This window comes from Phalangium opilio, unplaced genomic scaffold, assembly GCF_054372755.1.
Source record: "Phalangium opilio isolate 3A_F unplaced genomic scaffold, DU_Popi_V2 ptg000031l_1, whole genome shotgun sequence".
Lineage (NCBI taxonomy): Eukaryota > Metazoa > Arthropoda > Arachnida > Opiliones > Phalangiidae > Phalangium > Phalangium opilio.
The window spans coordinates 15,267,278-15,284,578 of NW_028324158.1; the positions used below are offsets into that span (position 1 = coordinate 15,267,278).

At 41.9% G+C, this 17,301-nt stretch overlaps 4 protein-coding genes across 6 annotated transcripts in view; 1 reads left to right on the forward strand and 3 right to left on the reverse strand.

Moving 5' to 3' along the window:
• Positions 1–27: 27 nt before the first annotated feature.
• beta-Man (beta-mannosidase) lies at positions 28–5,776 on the reverse strand. Its single transcript, XM_089870404.1, has 13 exons — positions 5,584–5,776; positions 5,347–5,493; positions 5,002–5,153; positions 4,472–4,677; positions 2,951–3,021; positions 2,700–2,887; positions 1,896–2,640; positions 1,652–1,834; positions 1,494–1,591; positions 1,284–1,431; positions 947–1,158; positions 663–863; positions 28–581 (listed from the first exon to the last, which is right to left on the reverse strand). The coding sequence occupies exons 1-13, from the start codon at positions 5,726–5,728 to the stop codon at positions 348–350; spliced, it is 2,730 nt and encodes a 909-aa protein (XP_089726530.1). The 5' UTR covers positions 5,729–5,776; the 3' UTR covers positions 28–347.
• The window catches only part of timeout (circadian regulator timeout), a 116,113-nt gene continuing 99,844 nt past the window's right edge, over positions 1,033–17,301 (forward strand). For 2 of the 3 annotated variants that reach the window (XM_089870399.1, XM_089870401.1), the window contains exons 1-4: positions 12,231–12,378; positions 12,472–12,990; positions 13,060–13,388; positions 13,533–14,725. In XM_089870399.1, the coding sequence (XP_089726525.1) occupies positions 12,499–12,990; positions 13,060–13,388; positions 13,533–14,725 (2,014 nt within the window). In that variant the 5' untranslated portion in view covers positions 12,231–12,378; positions 12,472–12,498. Of the gene's footprint in view, positions 1,173–12,230; positions 12,379–12,471; positions 12,991–13,059; positions 13,389–13,532; positions 14,726–17,301 lie in introns of those variants that run through there. The other variant, XM_089870400.1, reaches the window with a different exon arrangement.
• On the reverse strand, positions 7,974–10,506 carry LOC149690938 (uncharacterized). The gene is made up of 3 exons (XM_089870837.1): positions 9,041–10,506; positions 8,425–8,584; positions 7,974–8,358 (listed from the first exon to the last, which is right to left on the reverse strand). Exons 1-3 carry the CDS (start codon positions 9,094–9,096, stop codon positions 8,143–8,145), a joined length of 432 nt encoding a protein of 143 aa, XP_089726963.1. The 5' UTR covers positions 9,097–10,506; the 3' UTR covers positions 7,974–8,142.
• Fis1 (Mitochondrial fission 1 protein) lies at positions 14,834–16,045 on the reverse strand. Its single transcript, XM_089870422.1, has one exon. The coding sequence runs from the start codon at positions 15,748–15,750 to the stop codon at positions 15,295–15,297; it is 456 nt and encodes a 151-aa protein (XP_089726548.1). The 5' UTR covers positions 15,751–16,045; the 3' UTR covers positions 14,834–15,294.

Sequence of the window (17,301 nt, forward strand, 5' to 3'; positions counted from 1 at the left end):
AATTAATTAATCATAACTCATGAAAAATTAAGAGAAAATTGATTGTAATTTATTGTAAAATTTTGTTGCCTCGTGACCTTCTTCTTACGTAAAAGGGTAGCCGTAACAAAATAATTCTTTATACAAAATAACAAAAGAAAAAAAAAAACTAAAAAATAATCACATATCATGTTCCTGTTTTCATTATATGTGTATAAAAAAAATAAACGTTATAAATATTATTCGTCGTATCATACAAAGACAGGCAGCTGCCAGCTGTACCATCCGGCTTTTATCATCTTGTTGGATTTTAATTATTCGTAATTAGACTAGGGTTATTAATTAATTACTTAGGGGTTTAGTGACGTTTAGGGTACGACGTCCATCAGCGAAGTGATGGTTAGTTTATTTTTAAAGTCGTTGATGCTGGTCATGTCGGTCGCTTGGAATTCCACTCGAACAATAGAGTCGACCATCAGGAAACCGTTTCTCGAGAATTGACCTTTCACCCCCGGCACGTCTAACCAGACGAAAGGGGCGATGTTGTCCGAGGACAGTTCCACTAGAAACCTTTTAGGTCCGAGATTGGAGACGACGTTGACCTGGGGACCGGGGGGGAGGGGGGAGGAGAAATATTCGTGTGATTATGGATTCAATTTGATGAGGTGGAAATCATGACTAACGTTAATGTTGGCTTTGCGGAGTCCGACCGCTCTGTTCAGGGCGTCCAAAATGACGAAGTTACTGGTCAGTTCCTTGTTTCGCGCGTCCACAATCTTGGTGTAAATGAAACAACTAATTTTGCCCAAGCAGTTGGCTTTGTAAAGTAGTCCGTCGTCTAGTTCCAAGGAACTCGAGTAGACCATGACGGCCGATTGCGGATTCTGCGCCGTTTATAAAGAATTATTCGAATTTTTGAACTAAAAATTGCTATCAATCCCGATTTAGGCGACGATTGACGACGTACCAGCGTAAAGTTCTTGATTTCAACGTTGAGCGCGGGTTCGAACGAAGACCATTTATAGACTGAGACCACCAGCGTTAGACCGTCGAGTTTGGCCAGTTGGTCGGAAATGGCGTACACCTTCAAGATGTCGACGTCGACGTAAGGTGAGACCAAAACGGGCGCGAAGAACTCCTTGGCGTAATACTGGAGCATCTTCCATTTGCCGCCGAATTCTGCAAGATAAAAGGTAGGCCTTTTAATCAATTCCTTGGTGGTGGTATAGTTAAATTGAGGCCATTTCAAGTTCCCCGTAAACTTGGAACTTCTTTAGGCTTATGTATCGATTTTTGTTTGTTACCCGTTGAGGACCAGGAAGGCGCTTGCCAAATATCGTTTAGTTGCCAATAGAGGGCCCCCATTGTCTTCCCCTGTCCCAATGAATCGATTTCGTTCCGTTTTCTTCGGTAATGCTCCGATTCGGTCTTGATACTCATAGCTTGAGTAATCTAAGAGAGGGGGAATTACTTGAGGTTTCGTAATCTGTAGGCTTAAGACGAATAGAACTTACTTGGGATAAGTACAAGAGATCGATAAAGGGTTGGGGTCCCGATCGAATTGTGGGCAAAAATAAGTGGCTACGAATTGACGCCGTCATTTCCAGTCCTCCTGTAAAGTCATTCGGGTTAAATACTTGTTCGTTCTCGCCTTTCGATCTTGGGTACTTACCAAAGACGCTGTGTTGTCTATGTTCGATAAACTTGCTAAAGGGATACGTCCAGTCGGTTTCCACCGAGACGTTTCTCAGTGTCTCGAAAGACGGGTACGATTGAAATCCGTACTCGGACGCGAATCTCGGCGTCGGATAGTTTTTCCAATCCCAGCCATCCCCGAAGTAATTGTAGAAATGCACTGAAAGGGATCGAGCTCGTTAACTACGTCGTGGCCCCGTTTGTCCTTAAAGGCTTCGTACCATCTCCCCAAAGGTTGTTTTGAGGATCGGGCGATAGATAATCGTCCTCGACGGTTTTTCTGCCATTGGAGGGACTCGACGGTAGGAAAGTCCTACTCGGGTCTTCGCTCTCGACAATCGGTTTCAAGCGACTGATGTAGAGCGTCCTGTAGTCCCGCTTGTAGGTGCTAGTGTCCCGGAGTATTTGAGGCCACCAGGTTTGGGCGATGGCCGCCTCGTTCTCGTTGTTCCCCGCCCACAGAAATAGACAGGGATGGTGTTGCAAACGCCTGACTTGTTGGGTGACTTCCGTCGTCACCGAGTTGAGGAATGCGTTGTCCACGGGGTACAAGGCCACGGCGAACATCAGATCGTGCCAGATTAAAATGCCCAATTCGTCGGCGATGTCGTAGAACTCTTGGCTTTCGTACATTCCGCCGCCCCATATCCTGAGCATGTTCATGTTGGCGTCTCGGGCCGATTCCAAGAGTTCCCTCGTGTATCGCGCCGTGATTCTTTCGGGGAAGCTGTCGGCCGGGATCCAGTTCGAACCCTTGGCGAAAATGGGAACGCCGTTGACGCGCGCGTAAAACGTTTCCCCCGTCACGTTGGCGATGGCCGTTTGAATCAGTTCCACTTTCCGGAAACCAATTTTCATTTCCTTGTACGATTCTTCGCTCGACGTTTGGTCCAAGAAGGTCACTTCCACTTTGTACAGGTTCTGTTCTCCGTAACCAGCGGGCCACCAGAGTTGCACGTCCAAATTCTATAAAACACCAATTATTTTCCACCGAACAGTTTATTTTATTTATTGGTTTTATTTACCTTGGGTACCGAAACTGAAATGTCCACGACGGCTTCTTTGCCGTCATCGGGTACCACGATGGTTTGATTGGAGTAGATTAGGTGTTCGTGGAGAGCCAATCGTATGGCGCCTTTTACGGGCTGCGTCGTGGCCGTTTCCAAAAATATCCTGGCTTGTATTTGCCACGTTGATTCCGATCTACCAAATTCTGAGTTATAATAGAAATAAGTCTCGATGGCCGATTTAATTACCCTTAATTAACATTGATTACTTAGTTCGTTGGTAAAGATGGTGACGTCTCTGAGGATGGCGCCGTCAAATGCCACAATTTCAATATCTTTCCTGAAATTATTTTTGTTTAGTCAAATAGAAGTGATATACGAAACTACCGAGAATAATTGAGGTTCCTAAGCGAATTGGCCGAGCCCCTTCCCGCGCCTTGCTTCCTTATAACTTGACGGAATATTCCTTATTTGTTACTCGGCCCCTGTTTGTCGTAGCCCTAAGTATTTAGTATGGTTGGATGGGGGACAAATTGTACTATAACATACTCAAAGGACATCCCCGTATCTCTAGTAGAAACAGAGTTACGAGCCTGCAAAGTTGGGTCTAATGCTATTCCTATGGAGGGGTTTGTTTGATTACGTTTTGCGTAATTACTTGGCCCCTGTTTGTCGTAGCCCTACGTTTTTAGTATGGTTGGATGGGGGACAAATTGGACTATAACATACTCAAAGGACATCCTCGTATCTCTAGTAGAAACAGAGTTACGAGCCTGCAAAGTTGGGTCTAATGCTATTCCTATGGAGGGGTTTGTTTGATTACGTTTTGCTTAATTACTTGGCCCCTGTTTGTCGTAGCCCTAAGTTTTTAGTATGGTTGGATGGGGGACAAATTGGACTATAACATACTCAAAGGGCATCCCCGTATCTCTAGTAGAACCAGAGTTACGAGCCTCCAAAGTTTAGTGTGAAAAATCATAAGTAACATTCTAACTCTAAGTGAGACACTAAAATAAGTTGACGAAGATATTGACGTAGCCTCAAGTTTAAAGTATCCTTGTATGGGGAGCAAAGAGGACTATAACATATCCAAAGGAGATCCCCGTAGCTCTAGTAGAACAAGAGTTATGAGCGTTTAAAGTTCAGTGTAAAAATCATAAGTAACATAATAACAATAAGTGAGACGATACCATAAGTTGACGAACGTTTTGCTTAATTACTCGGCCCCTGTTTGTCGTAGCCCTAAGTTTTTAGTATGGTTGGATGGGGGACAAATTGGACCATATTATACTCAAAGGACATCCTCGTATCTCTAGTAGAAACAGAGTTACGAGCCTGCAAAGTTGGGTCTAATACTATTCCTATGGAGGGGTTTGTTTGATTACGTTTCGCTTAATTACTTGGCCCCTGTTTGTCGTAGCCCTAAGTATTTAGTATGGTTAGATTGGTGACAAATAGGACTATAACATACTCAAAGGACATCCTCGTATCTCTAGTAGAAACAGAGTTACGAGCCTGCAAAGTTGGGTCTAATGCTATTCCTATGGAGGGGTTTGTTTGATTACGTTTTGCTTAATTACTCGGCCCCTGTTTGTCGTAGCCCTAAGTTTTTAGTACGGTTGGATGGGGGACAAATTGGGCTATAGCATACTCAAAGGACATCCCCGTATCTCAAAACAAAAGGACAGTCTACTGTCTAGGAAAGTATATTAATCCCTTTGGGGTCCAGGATGAAAATAGGTTAGTCGCGAGTTTAAGGGGAACAATTATTTAATTTCGAGGTTGTTTACCAAATTCCTTGAGAGGGGAAGGACGGTCCCCAATCCCAACTGAAGGAACTCTGAATCTTCCTGACGTAATTGACGTGACACTCTCCGTGCTGGAAGGGGGTGGGGCAAGTGGGCGGGATGACGTAATTGTTCAATTGCTCCAAATGTTTTTGCTTGGCGTATTCGACGGCCGAATCAAAAGCCACCTCGATCGTGTTCTCTCCTTCCTAAATGGGGGAGATGAATTCTATTCATTTTGCAAAATTGTTCCATCGCCGCCGCGCCAGCGCGCCCATAAATCGTGAAAGCTCCTATCAGTCTATTTGTTTTGGAATAACTGTCAAAATCTTTGACGCCAAACGGAATGCCATGAATTATCGCTTCTTTGGACTATATCTCGTTATTTATTCGATTTTAAGCGCTTCTTATCCCAAATCCCCATGGGCCAATTCGACTAGGCGAGCTTTAAGGCGGCTACTGTACGCGATTGCCGCTGTTGGGTAGGGCGGCGCGCTATTTAGCCGCTGCTTCGAATGAAAAAGGCTGATTACCGTCAGAATATCTTTGACATCGTAAGCGTAGCGCGTGAACATGTTATCGCTGGTGCCCGCCAACCTGCCGTTGATTTTGACGGTGGCGATGGTGTCGAGACCGTGGGCCACTAGCAGAACTCGTCTCTTGTACAGGACCTCGTCCGACGTGACTGTAACGCGAAACCCTAACTTTTATCTTACTCAATTTACTCGACAGATGTTTGTTTTGCTAAGAGAAATTTAATATTCGTCATCTAGAATTACCGACGTTGCCTCCTTTCTATTTTTACCAGTCTTACACGATTCCGGTTCTAGCCGGTCCTCTTCCCTTTTTTAAACTGGTCCCTAGCTAGGCGCACTTACCGTAAAATTTGCGGGCGAATGTCCATTTGTCTCGACCAATCCATTTGTACAGAACATCGTTGTTCCTGAAGTAAGGATCCCCTATGACCCCGCTTTTCATCAAGTCCGTGTAGATACCACCCGGGACCGTAGCGGGGATAGTGATACCTAACCAACGTAAATTAAACCTTATTTACCAAGAAAATCCCGTTCCTAGTTATCGGTAAAGGATCGATTGATAACGAAGCGAAAACTTACTTTGATTTGAATTTTGAACTTTCCATTGTCCATTTAATGAAATGGTAATTTGACCACCCAAGGCCGAGGTCGGTAGGAGACCGCCTTTTTGGGACAAGGACGGCTGTACCAGCAGCGTTACCAGTCCCGCGATAAACAATAACATTTTGACACCCTCGGAAACGATCGAATGGCGCGAGTTCAAAACCGAACTATGCCTAGAAGAATGAAATGTTGATAACTGACGCGTTGAACTTTAATCCGAACTTACTCGACTCTGTACTTCAATTATCAGTCGATTCCATTCTAGATAAAATATGATCCCGGCCTTTACGAACCTGGCCAAATATCTTAAACGAGTCTCTCCTCGTTAAAATTAATATTCAAAAAAAAAAATATCAAGGTTTCAATCCTGATCTACCGCTTTCAATTAATAATTACGATACATTTAGACGCCCTGTAATTAAACGGATTCGATTAAACGCCGTCGAAGCGATAATTAAACTTCGTTAAATATTCCAGCGCCAATCCATTTAATTTCTTTTAATTTCAAGCCATTTAAACTCGACACGATTTGAATTCCAATCGTCGAAACCCGATTTCAATTTAAACGCTATTTAAATTTTAATACTTAAATAGAATAATCGAGACTAGCGCGGAAATAAATAGCGAATGATAACTGAATGGCTATTGAACAAAATATGTTCTAGTTCAAAATGTAGTCGAAAGTTAGGCAATAACGCGAACGTGTACCTTAGTTTTAATGTATTTTAGCAGCTGTCAAACGTAAATCGTCCATCCGCGCGGTTTGAAATGAATAACGGCAAAATATTTGTGTAATATCACTATTTGAACGAGGATTCCCGTTATACCTGGGACCCTTTTTAATTTTACACGGAATTTTTCCGTTTAAAATTTAAGAAACGGCACCAAAACCCCTGTCCCTGTCCCTGTGCCGGACCGAAACGTACGCTTACGATGAGAGAGAGAGATCGCTAGCGTACGCGGTGGCGATACGAAGCCCCGCGTAGAGAGAGAACTGCCTGCCTGGTATATTAGTGAGAGGGGGAAGAGGGAGAGGGGGCATCCCGCTCGGAGAGAGAGGAAAGAAAGGTAGTTTAAATCTCGCGGGCTTTTTTGAGTGAAGGGAAACAAGATGATAATTTTCGTGCACTACTGCACTTTTTTAATTTTACACGGAATTTTATTCCGTTAAAATTTAAGAAACGGCACCATGCGCGTGATACATCAGAGATTATGCTGAATGGTTAGGTTAGGTTAGGTTAGGTTTCGTAAAATAGAGGGGACGGTTTACGGTCATAGTGATTTCTGGTTTAGGGGATCCAGGATTTGGTTTTAGATACATTATTTGATTCGTATGGTTTTGAAAAATTATACTTTAGTGGGGTGCACAATTTAGTTTCATTAATATTATTTGAAATGTGACGTTATTAGAAATTAAGGGGATACACGATTGCGTTTCAGAAATGTTTTTAGTTGTACGATTTATTGGAGATCAACTATACGGGGGGGGTCACGTGAGCCGTGTAAAATTACTATTAAGGCCCAGCCCTTGGGCCATCTTGTTAGTCTTAGGTAACCGAACTTCAGATAACGAAGATAAACTAAAATGAATAACAATCATCCCGAGTTGTTACTAAGGTTTAAAGCCGTGCAAAATTTAAAACTGTTATTCCCCCGCGTTTAACTCTACTCTAGATCCCCCCTAATTCTTCTCATCACCTTGACCACGCTGGATTGTCATTAGGAGTTTATTCCATTTTGCCCCGAAATTAATCTCGTATTCAATTCCCCTTCATTATTATACTCGAGTACTAACGAGTCTTCTTTCAATATTATTGAGAGAAATGAATTTATTATTAATCATTAGGCGAAAGATCCGGTATCTTATTTTAACAACTAATTAGATATTTAAGAAAAGAAATAAATGCCTTACCTAATTAGTAAAGTTTCTTTACAGTTCTAAGATGATGATAAAAACTAGTGATAGCGAATTTGGAACTCGTACCTTAATTCTTTTGAATTTTATACGGAAATGATTTGAGATCGTTATAAGAGGCTCTCTCATCTTTTTAACCCCCTCCCCTCGCCCCTCGCAAGAATGGGTAGGGGGGTCATCCCTAAATATTATATAGGTTATAGTAGCTCCAGATTATAAGCAAATCAATCTTTAGGAGTTTGTTTCGACCCCCCTTCTTCGAAAGATAACCTTGTTATTTTGAAAGGAGAATTGTATGGCAAGGGCATTGGAGCGAACGAACCAGCTTAGCCAGATCAGATCAGTATATCTTTACCATATTTATTTTAGGCTTATTAGAATCCAGATTAAGATCAAAACTAAATAACGACTCGTTTTATAACCGGGTTACTCATTAAAATAAGTCGACAACTTTATTATTAAAATATTATATTAAAGGTTTTTATTCATCCAAAAATGTTTTATTTCGGAATACAATTTTTTTTGGTTTAGGAAATAAATTAAATTATTTTTGACAATTAAATCTTTTATAAGTACTTGAGACGTTACGTTATGGCTAGTAGGTTAGGTTAGGTTGGGCGTTAGCAATTTGAAAATTGTCCAGAAGCGCAACAAATGCGTCGGCTGGCTCTGGTGGTTGAATCGGAGACTCGTTGGTCATCGCAACTCTTGAAGTAGAGTCCAACTTGACCGGAAGTAACGTCGCGGTTGTATTCCGCGCAAAGTAATTCGCCGATCATTTTGGGCGAACGTCGAGATTTATGCGAGAGATCGCCTCCTCCCGTTGACCGCAGAAACTGACCCCCAATGAAAATCAAATTTAATACCGGGATGTTAAACTAGTCGCCCTAAGGTGAACTTACTCCGGTTTGACATTTGCTTCGACACCTGTCGGCGCTCCCCGTATCGCAAGCGTTGCTGGAATCCTTAAAAGTCACGCTGTACATTAGATTCTCCCTTTGAAAACCGGCGTCCGACGTTAGGGCCAAGATGCAATCGCAACTTTCATCTCCCTCAACCGTTCTATTAATTAAACGGAGCTAATGAATTAAAGTGGAAATTATTTTTACGAATTAAAACCCCCTCCAGCTCTTAAGTCCTTTCGAAGTAACGTGTAACCTTGATGAGAAAATCTGATGGTGTTTATTTTTAAGTAGGCTACTTTAAATTTTTTGGTATTTCACGATCGGGTTCTCGTCAATCGCAATTGGGCGTGCCTAAGGTTTTCTTCTTGCTAATATTTAACGTAAGAAGCCCCCAAAAAAGCGTCTTGTGTTTAAGGCGAGTTTAAGCTTCTTTTGGAACCGGAACAAATCGGGGTGGCTTCTCAAATATTATGAAAGTTAAATATTTTCCGTCAATAGAACATCTCTTATTTATTCTTTAAATATATTGAGGCCATTGTTTATAATATTTGACGCGGTGAGGGAAGATAGCTAATTAAACGCCCGTAGCTAAATCCTAGTTTAAATAACTTACCCTAGTAGTACGAGTTGGAACAATGTCGTAATGACTAAAAGCACCAATTTAGCCATGGGACGAACTTTTTCGGGGAAAAAAGCAAAGTTGTAAAATTCCTTTTGAGGTTTTTAAATGAAATAACTCTAATATTTTGAGCGGGGTTTTATATTGGTGGCAATCCATTCTAAATCGGGGTGGGGGAGGAGTTTAGGACTGACTCTGTGTTAATTAAATGGCGACATTAGTTATCTAATCTAGTAGTCTTAATGCTTTTAGTTTGGCGACTCAATGTCCGGAGAAAATTCACCGCGCAAACTGTTTTTCCTCGATTGGAGACTCGGGTCATTCCAAATATTTCTAGACCCGCCTCCAATCCGTGACGCGCATCGCGACGTCATGGTGACAATCATTTTTAGCAGAATCACTCTAGAATCTTATTTTGTTCTCTAGTTTAAACAATTAGACACGATGAAATTATTAGGAATTTCTTTTCCAAGAAGGATGTTTTTCAATTCAATTCAAGCAATTTAAATATATATTATGTAGTGCGCGGGGGTGGGTGCCGCTTTTTGATGATTTGATTCGTTTCAGTTCCTTTTTAATTTAGAATTAAGCGAATATAATGTCTAAATTCGGAGAAATGATGGAAACTTGCCAAACTAATAACTCTTTGAGTTTATTCGAGCGAGTAAGCTCAATCTTTATATATAGACTCCCGAGTCTTTTCTTTGCCCCCAAAAATAATCCCGTAACAACAACGGAGATTCCCTTTTGTTATTTGCTCCAATGATGAAGCAAATTTTGATCCGAAAGTTTACGTACTCGAGCTTAGGAAATCCGTTACAATGGTGGCAAACAAAAAACTCTTTCGTCGATGGTAGGAGGTTACACCATCCGGGATGCTGTCAAATAGACACCCCGCCTGAACAGTAAGACGTAGACGTTCTTCGGGCAGATCTGGATCGGCCAACTTAGTTCGAAAGAACTGTAGTTTTTGACACGATTCGACGAACTGTGCCACCATTTTATTTTTACTTTTTCTTCTTGGGATATCAATGATTTCTTTCTTTCTTTCGTAAGACGGGTTCTTTGAATCTCTCTTCTTCCGAAAGAGTAGCCGCTAGCCTTTCTATTTCTCTTTTTTAGCCTTCAGGAAGCGTCGCTCTGTAAGACTTAAAGAAAACATATCTGGGTGCGGGGTGCGTTCAAAAAGGTGAAGAAATCAACCGAGCAGAAAAAAATATAGACTCTGATCGTTTCTTTCTTTCTCCGAGCGCGCTATAAAATAACTTCCCCTTGAGAGATTGGCCCTTCCTTGTTGGGCTGCCAACCTTGGACCTGTTCAGACTATCCTGGTTAGGCTTAACTAACTTCCTATAACTATTTCTAATGTCTATTAGGACCAGAATCTCGCGTCATTAACTAACTTTCTTTCATATGATTAACACGGCCTTATTTTCTCGCAACTTTGGAGGCTCGTAACTCTGGTTCTACTAGAGATACGGGGATGTCCTTTGGATATGTTATAATCCTATTTGTGCCCTTTCCAATGATACTAACAACTTGGGGTTACAACAAACAGGGGTCGAGTAATTAAGCTAAATGTACAAAAACATGCCATAGGAATAGCATCACACCCAACTTTGGAGGCTCGTAACTCTGGTTCTAGGGAGAGATACGGGGATGTCCTTTGAGTATGTTATAGTCTTATTTGTCCCCTCTTTCCAACGATATTAAATACTTTGGGTTTCGAGAAATCTGGGTTCGTTTTGAGATTAAAACGCTCTGGCGATTCCAAGAATATTTTCGCAATCTGAACGGGATTTCAAATTGGTATATCTTTTTCTCGCTCAATTTGGGTTTGGTTGGATGCGAATAGGCGGGGGGGGGGGGGTTGCGAACCAGTAACTATAAGGGCAAAGAAACGACAGCCCGAAAGGGTTTCCGACAGGTGCACTGTCATAAAACGTCTTTGGAACTCGGATATTCTGTAGGAAAAGAGAGTTCCTCCATTTAAGTTCCGCGATAGATGTAAAGTATTGGCTGCTCGATTTATCGCGGCTGTTGAGACGTTTTTAAAAAGTCTTCCGTCTTCGAGATTGACAAGCTATTTTTCAAAAGTGGCCCTATCAATTTTGCATCAGACATTCAGACACTAGGTCGCTGTATATTCTATCTCCAACTGTCAAACTTAAAAATTATAGCCTTTAAATTATGTAATCGCTAGTTTTGGTGATATTGTTACGACGTCATTGCTAAAAGAAAGACTATAGACGTCCCAGAGATGAGAGGCTCAAACCATCACCCCCCCCCGCCTGCCCCAAAGGGACGATTGATTTATCCCTTGACCATCAAAATGGACAGTAGCTAATGAAGCGCGCCATTTATAGGAAAGTTTCGGTTGTCGGCTAGACGTCCGAGCGTCGCCGTTTTCTTTCACGCGTGACGCGAGTTCTAAATATGATCGGACGTAACCTCCGGTCAGTAACTTGACTAACTTCTTTCGGGGTCAAAGTTCAATGTTTCAGGCCCGTCTCGTAGTCTAGAAACTCATTTCGAGTTAGGCTTAGCCTTTGGCAACGACAAATTGACGTCGGACGAATGGGAACGATTGTTTTCGAACCGTTCCCGTAAATTTTCATTTAAAATCGTTATACTCGATTCATTCGCGTTTTCTAAACCGAGGCTTAGATAAATTGAATATCAAATTAGGCTTAAGTGATTCCCCCGCCTCCCCGATGGTCTCGGTTCGCCCCGGTATCTTTTAGTTTTCGCATTACTGGTAAATCCGGGATTCTTTTTTTTTTATCCCTGGACAGGATGACGGATGATCGGACACCGATGTAAAAGTCGATAATTGATTTTACTCCAGACACTTTCGCACCAAAAACAAAGCCACTCTGATTTATTTATCCCATTTCTTAGTTTTTACCCTTGGGGAATAGGTGAAGTCCTGGCTCTGTTAGCCTGAAATTGCAAGCCTAATTCACTTTTTTCTAATTCCCATCGATTCGTTTTAATGATTAGAAAAGTAAATTTACTAATAACGGCCTTCGTTTTAATCGCAAAGTTGCCTTTTTAAGCCTAACTATAAGTATATTCGAACAATATTACAATCGGGATAAAACCTGATACCCTAGAAAGCCTTGTATTTCAAATTTCGCGTCAAGACTAGTTCGGCCCAAGTTCAGGAGATGTCGCTACAGTCGCACGCAAAAATTGCTAAGCCTAATTTCCGACAGCCCGCCAAATTTTATTGGGTTCCCGTCGCCTGTCCAGAGTCGGCGTAAAGACGTGTCATAGTCGATTTTAATTAGGTTTTAATCGTAATTAGGGTTAAGGTTAAATTGAATCTGGTAAACCCAACTTTCATCGTGAAATAACGATGCTTCATAAAGTTAAACTATGAAATCTAACCGCGAAACTTTCCTATTTTCTATATTCTACAGGTGTCCTTTTGCAAGGAAGAAAAGAGCATGGCTTCTCGTGGGGGTTTAACCTCTCTAAACGCGTCCAGTCTCGGGGGGTTAAGTCACACCCCTTCGGACTTGATTGAAGCCGAATTATTAGCGACCTGCGGGGCTTTGGGATCCTTTGACAATGGAGTTTATCACAAAGATCCAGAATGTCTGGAATCTTTGAAGGATTTAATCAAATTTCTGCGCAAGGACAATGACACCCACGAAATTCGACGACAACTGGGGGCCATCAACGTCTTAGAAACTGATCTGTTGCCCATCATTTGCGGGTTTCACGAAGATGAAATGTTATTTGACGTAACATTGAGGCTACTAGTTAATTTAACGAACCCGGCCTTACTCTTATACCAAGAAGAGTTGCCGGAGGAGAAAGTGACTCGAAACTACTATCTCGAGTTGGTGGCGGCTTTACTCAAATACAAATCCGCCTTCACCGACTCCAAAATATGGATAGTTTTAACCAACAAGTTGAAATCTTTACTAGAAAAGGTTGGTCGGTGGTTATCTAACGGAGACCTTTGGAGAAAGTTGGTTCATTTTGGGGGGAACCTTTTTCAGGCTCAGGAAAATCAGGACCACGATGAGGAGGATAAACTGATCATGGAACGGATCCTAATTTTAATTAGGAATGTCGTCAACATAGCGTCGAGTCCCGAGGACGAATTGAGGACTGACGACGACGTCTGCCTCCATGATCAAGTCTTATGGGCCATGAATGTATCTGGAATGGCCGACTTGTTGATTTACATCGCGGCCAACGAAGATGAACAGCAGTTCTGTTTCCACGTCATTGAAATCGTCTCGCAGATTTTGAGGGAACAGACTCCTTCCCAGTTGGCCACCGCCGGAGATGGACGCGCCTCCAGTGAAAAACAGCGCGATATCGAGTGAGTTGGTATTCTTGGTACTATGACTTAAGCCTCGGACTCGCCGCGGCCATCTTGAACCGAGTCTTAAGCTCCTTTTGAGTTGGGACTCTTGGGAGGAGCGTCTTTGGGGGTTAAAATGAACCAAAAAATGATCTTTTCTAGCGAACTATCGAAGATTCGCGCCAGGGAACAGGCGGCCAAAGTGAACTCGGCCAAAAACTATTCTCGATACGCCCGATTTGGCGTCACCCTCCAAGCTAAGAACGTCCGATCCATCAGCGAACGCGACGTCATTTGTCACAAGATGCCGACGGATTTTAACAAACTGAACTTTGACACCAACAAGCAAAAACGGCGGACTAACAAACTGCATCGCCCGATGGTAGACGCGGAGCGCCACCGTCGTTCCACCCTGAGCGTGCGCCGTTTTCTCCGCGACTTTTGCGTCGATTTCTTGGACTCGGCTTACAATCCCTTCATGAGCGTTTTGAAAGACCACTTGACGCGAGGACGGGCCCAGAGTCACGACGACACCTATTATCTCTGGGCCATGACGTACTTCATGGAGTTTAATCGCCTGAACGACTTTGACGTCAGTCGCGTCAGTGAAACTTTGTCCATCCCTGTCTTCCATTACGTTCACACTCAAATTGAACATTACCTGGAGAACCTGACGGCCAATAAGAAGAAATATCACCAGTGGTCGAAAAGAATGGGCACCGGATTGAAGGCTTATCGGGAGATCTTGATGACCTTGGCCACCATGGACCTTCAACCTCGCGAAGACATCCGAGAGAGCGCCAAAGTTATTAAAGGAAATATCTTTTATACCAGCGAGTATCAGGACTTGTTGCATCACCTGGTCGTCGTCTTCAACCCCGTCAAGTTTCCGCGTTCTTACCTGAAAGATTTGGTGGAAACCGTTCACGTTTACGTTAGGTTATTGGAACAATACTGTCAGAGTCACGCCAAGGTCATAGTTCAAAAGAAGGATAAAATAAGGAAGAAACGCGTCAAGAAAGCGAAGAACAGTGACAATCTTTCCCCAGAGGAACGCGCCCAAAAGTTATGGGATGAAATTGCTGATGAATTATCAGTTTCCTTACAAAAAGACGGAGTAACAGAGGATGTGTCCCCCTTTGATGGAACTTTGTCAGTCTCTGAGGAGAGACATAAAGAATTGGCGCTTATTAAGATACAAACATCTATGAAGGAGAAACGCGTCATGGAAGCTGTCAATCTGACTAGAGCTTCACGGGATTTGTGGCCTGATGGTGAAGTTTTTGGTGCTAAAGACATTTCCAAGGAACGGGAGTTCATTCTCTTGAGGGAAATTTTCTTCACAAAACTTGAGGGTGAGTTTCAATATTTATTTTTTTCTTTTTAGATATTGGTGGAGGGCAAAATATTTATTGAGGCGGCCGCGATAATTAGTGACGCGATTAATATTAATTAGACTTAAATTAAATTTAAAGTGAAAGGCAAAATTTATTTGGATCATTTATTTTACAAATCTTCCCTTTTTTCATACATTGAATAACCAAATATCTTTCGGGTGCTGTTGCTTATACTTTGAATGTTAAGTATATTATATAATACAGTTTAACAAAAATAGATCTAATTAGGCTCATTTCGTATTAATTAATTAATATTTAATTTACGAGAAACTGGTTGGTAGTTAACTTCCGTGACTAGTCATTTCATTTTTATATAAGATTATGCTTAAATAAACCGCATTTGTTTATTTTAACATTTTAAACAAAATAATTAACCAGTTATTTAAACGATATTAGTTTAATTCAACTTTAATGATTATAAAGAGAAAGAAATTGATCTATTTTTGTTACATTTTGAGCCCTTTTATGATGAGACTACTTTCTGGGGGGGGGGGGTTTCCGAGGTATAAAAATGTTTCAAAAGGGGTTTAATTTTTTTTGGCTAAGGCCATTCCAATCCCGACAATTCCCCCGACAGCCAGAGCGGCGGCTCCGCTGACGATGGCCATACCCATAAGTCCTTCTTTTCTTAGTCTGGTTTGAATTAACTCGTGTAGTTGTTGGGCTTGACGGTTAGCGGGTTCCACTTGTAAAAACTTCTTGATGATCTTTAAAGCCACTTTATACTCCTTGAGTTTCGTGTGTCCGATAGCCAGATAGTAGAGATAGTCCCTTTTCGCGTCGTCTTGCCCCCGATTCACTAAATCTTCCATTAAAACGACTCCTTTACGGAGATCAGCCGGGTAACGGCTCCGAATCAGGCACCAAGCGTATTCAAACTGTACCGCTGTGCTGACGTTTCCTTTCTCTAATTCTTCGTGATAGGCGCGTTCGAATCTACTTAAATCGTCGGATGACACGAAATCTTCCAGCAGGGTTTCCATATTTTCAAATTTGTTTACCGTTTGTTGACAGTCTTTATCAGAAATAGAAAATAGACAGTTTCTACTAAGCCTTGGCCGATTTTACAATATATCAAAAATCCTCGCGGAATTCTTAAGTGTTTCTCGATCGATTTAGGCGGTAAAAATTAAGTCGTATTTGTAATTAATTTGGGTGGTGTAATATCAATTTAGTAATTAAGATTTAAGAGTGACTCGAGAGACGTCGGCAGCTTGTGATTCACTCCTTACCTCCTAAAACCAAAACGACCTTCGTCATTTATTATTCGGGTTGACGTCACTCGATGATGAAATAGTTGGACCAATCAGAGTAACTGTAGGGATTTCTTAGCCATGATTGGTCAAACCATTGGGAGGGTTTTTTAAATTTGTAATTTCTCATTAGTGAAGTAAGTTAGGCCTTGGTTAAAAGTTTTTATTATTTTTTTGGAACGTACAGTTTTTATTCCCCTGAATTTGAATATATTTAAATTTTAAACTAAAACTAGGAAGACATTATAAATGGTAATATTTTGGGATTTAAATTCTTATTTTATAGAAAGAAAGAGGTCTTAACTTTAACGCGTTATAAAATTAATTGGGAAAACTTTTGAAAGGAGTTTTTGAGCGGCATGCAGCTTGATTTCCGCTCCAAAGAATTGATCGTTTTTCGCATCGGAGCGACTAACCAGCTCTTAATGAACTTTCTTTTAAAAAGTGTGGGGGAATTTCGGGGGGGGGGGCGATGTATTCCGCCTAAATTCCCTGGTTTTGGCCCCCGTGTCTTTTGTTTAGCATTCATATACCTAGTTCGTCAGTCCGCTCTGATTAGGCTTAACGCGACGGGTGGCAGCCCCTTCCCTTTTTCCGGTGTACTGTAGTGAAAGTTGAAAGGCAAAGGCTTAGGGTCGGGGGGGGGGGTGCGCTAGGGTTTGAGGGGTTAAAGCCCCTAATCAAGGCCGCAAAAACGGAATTTGAAATGAAGCCAGCATGCCAGGGGTTAAATAAAATAAAAAAAGAACTTTCTTTGAGCTCGAGTGAGTTCCGAGTTAAGAAGACTCCCTTCCGTTGACTTTAATTTCGAAACTTTGCAAAAACCGAAGCGGGTTCAGTTTACTCCTCATCCTTCGAGGGGATTGTCACTTTGTATGTAACGGATTACGAGGATATTTAGCTTGGCGGAATTGCTCTAGTGGATTACCCCTCGGTTAAGATTACAACGCGTTGATTGAATCTCTCGGATGCTATCTTTGAGAGCGGGGGGGGAAGAGAGTTTAAGGCCTATAGATTCGTGGTGTTTTTAAACTTAGGAAAAAGCCCTTGGTTATTTGATGATAACAAACAGCGTGACTCGAAAGTGTTAACTCTGTATTTCGCTATAGTGTATAATTTGCATATTAGAGGCAAAGTTTTCCGCCATTGTTTGGGTTTGGGATTAAGGCCTCGGGAAAGTTTGTTTGGGGGGGGGGTGACTCGCTTGCTGTTGGAAAGGGAATTAGTCCTAGCTGAGAGTTTTGTGACGCGTTATTCAAGGCCCCTATTAACTTCGTTGCC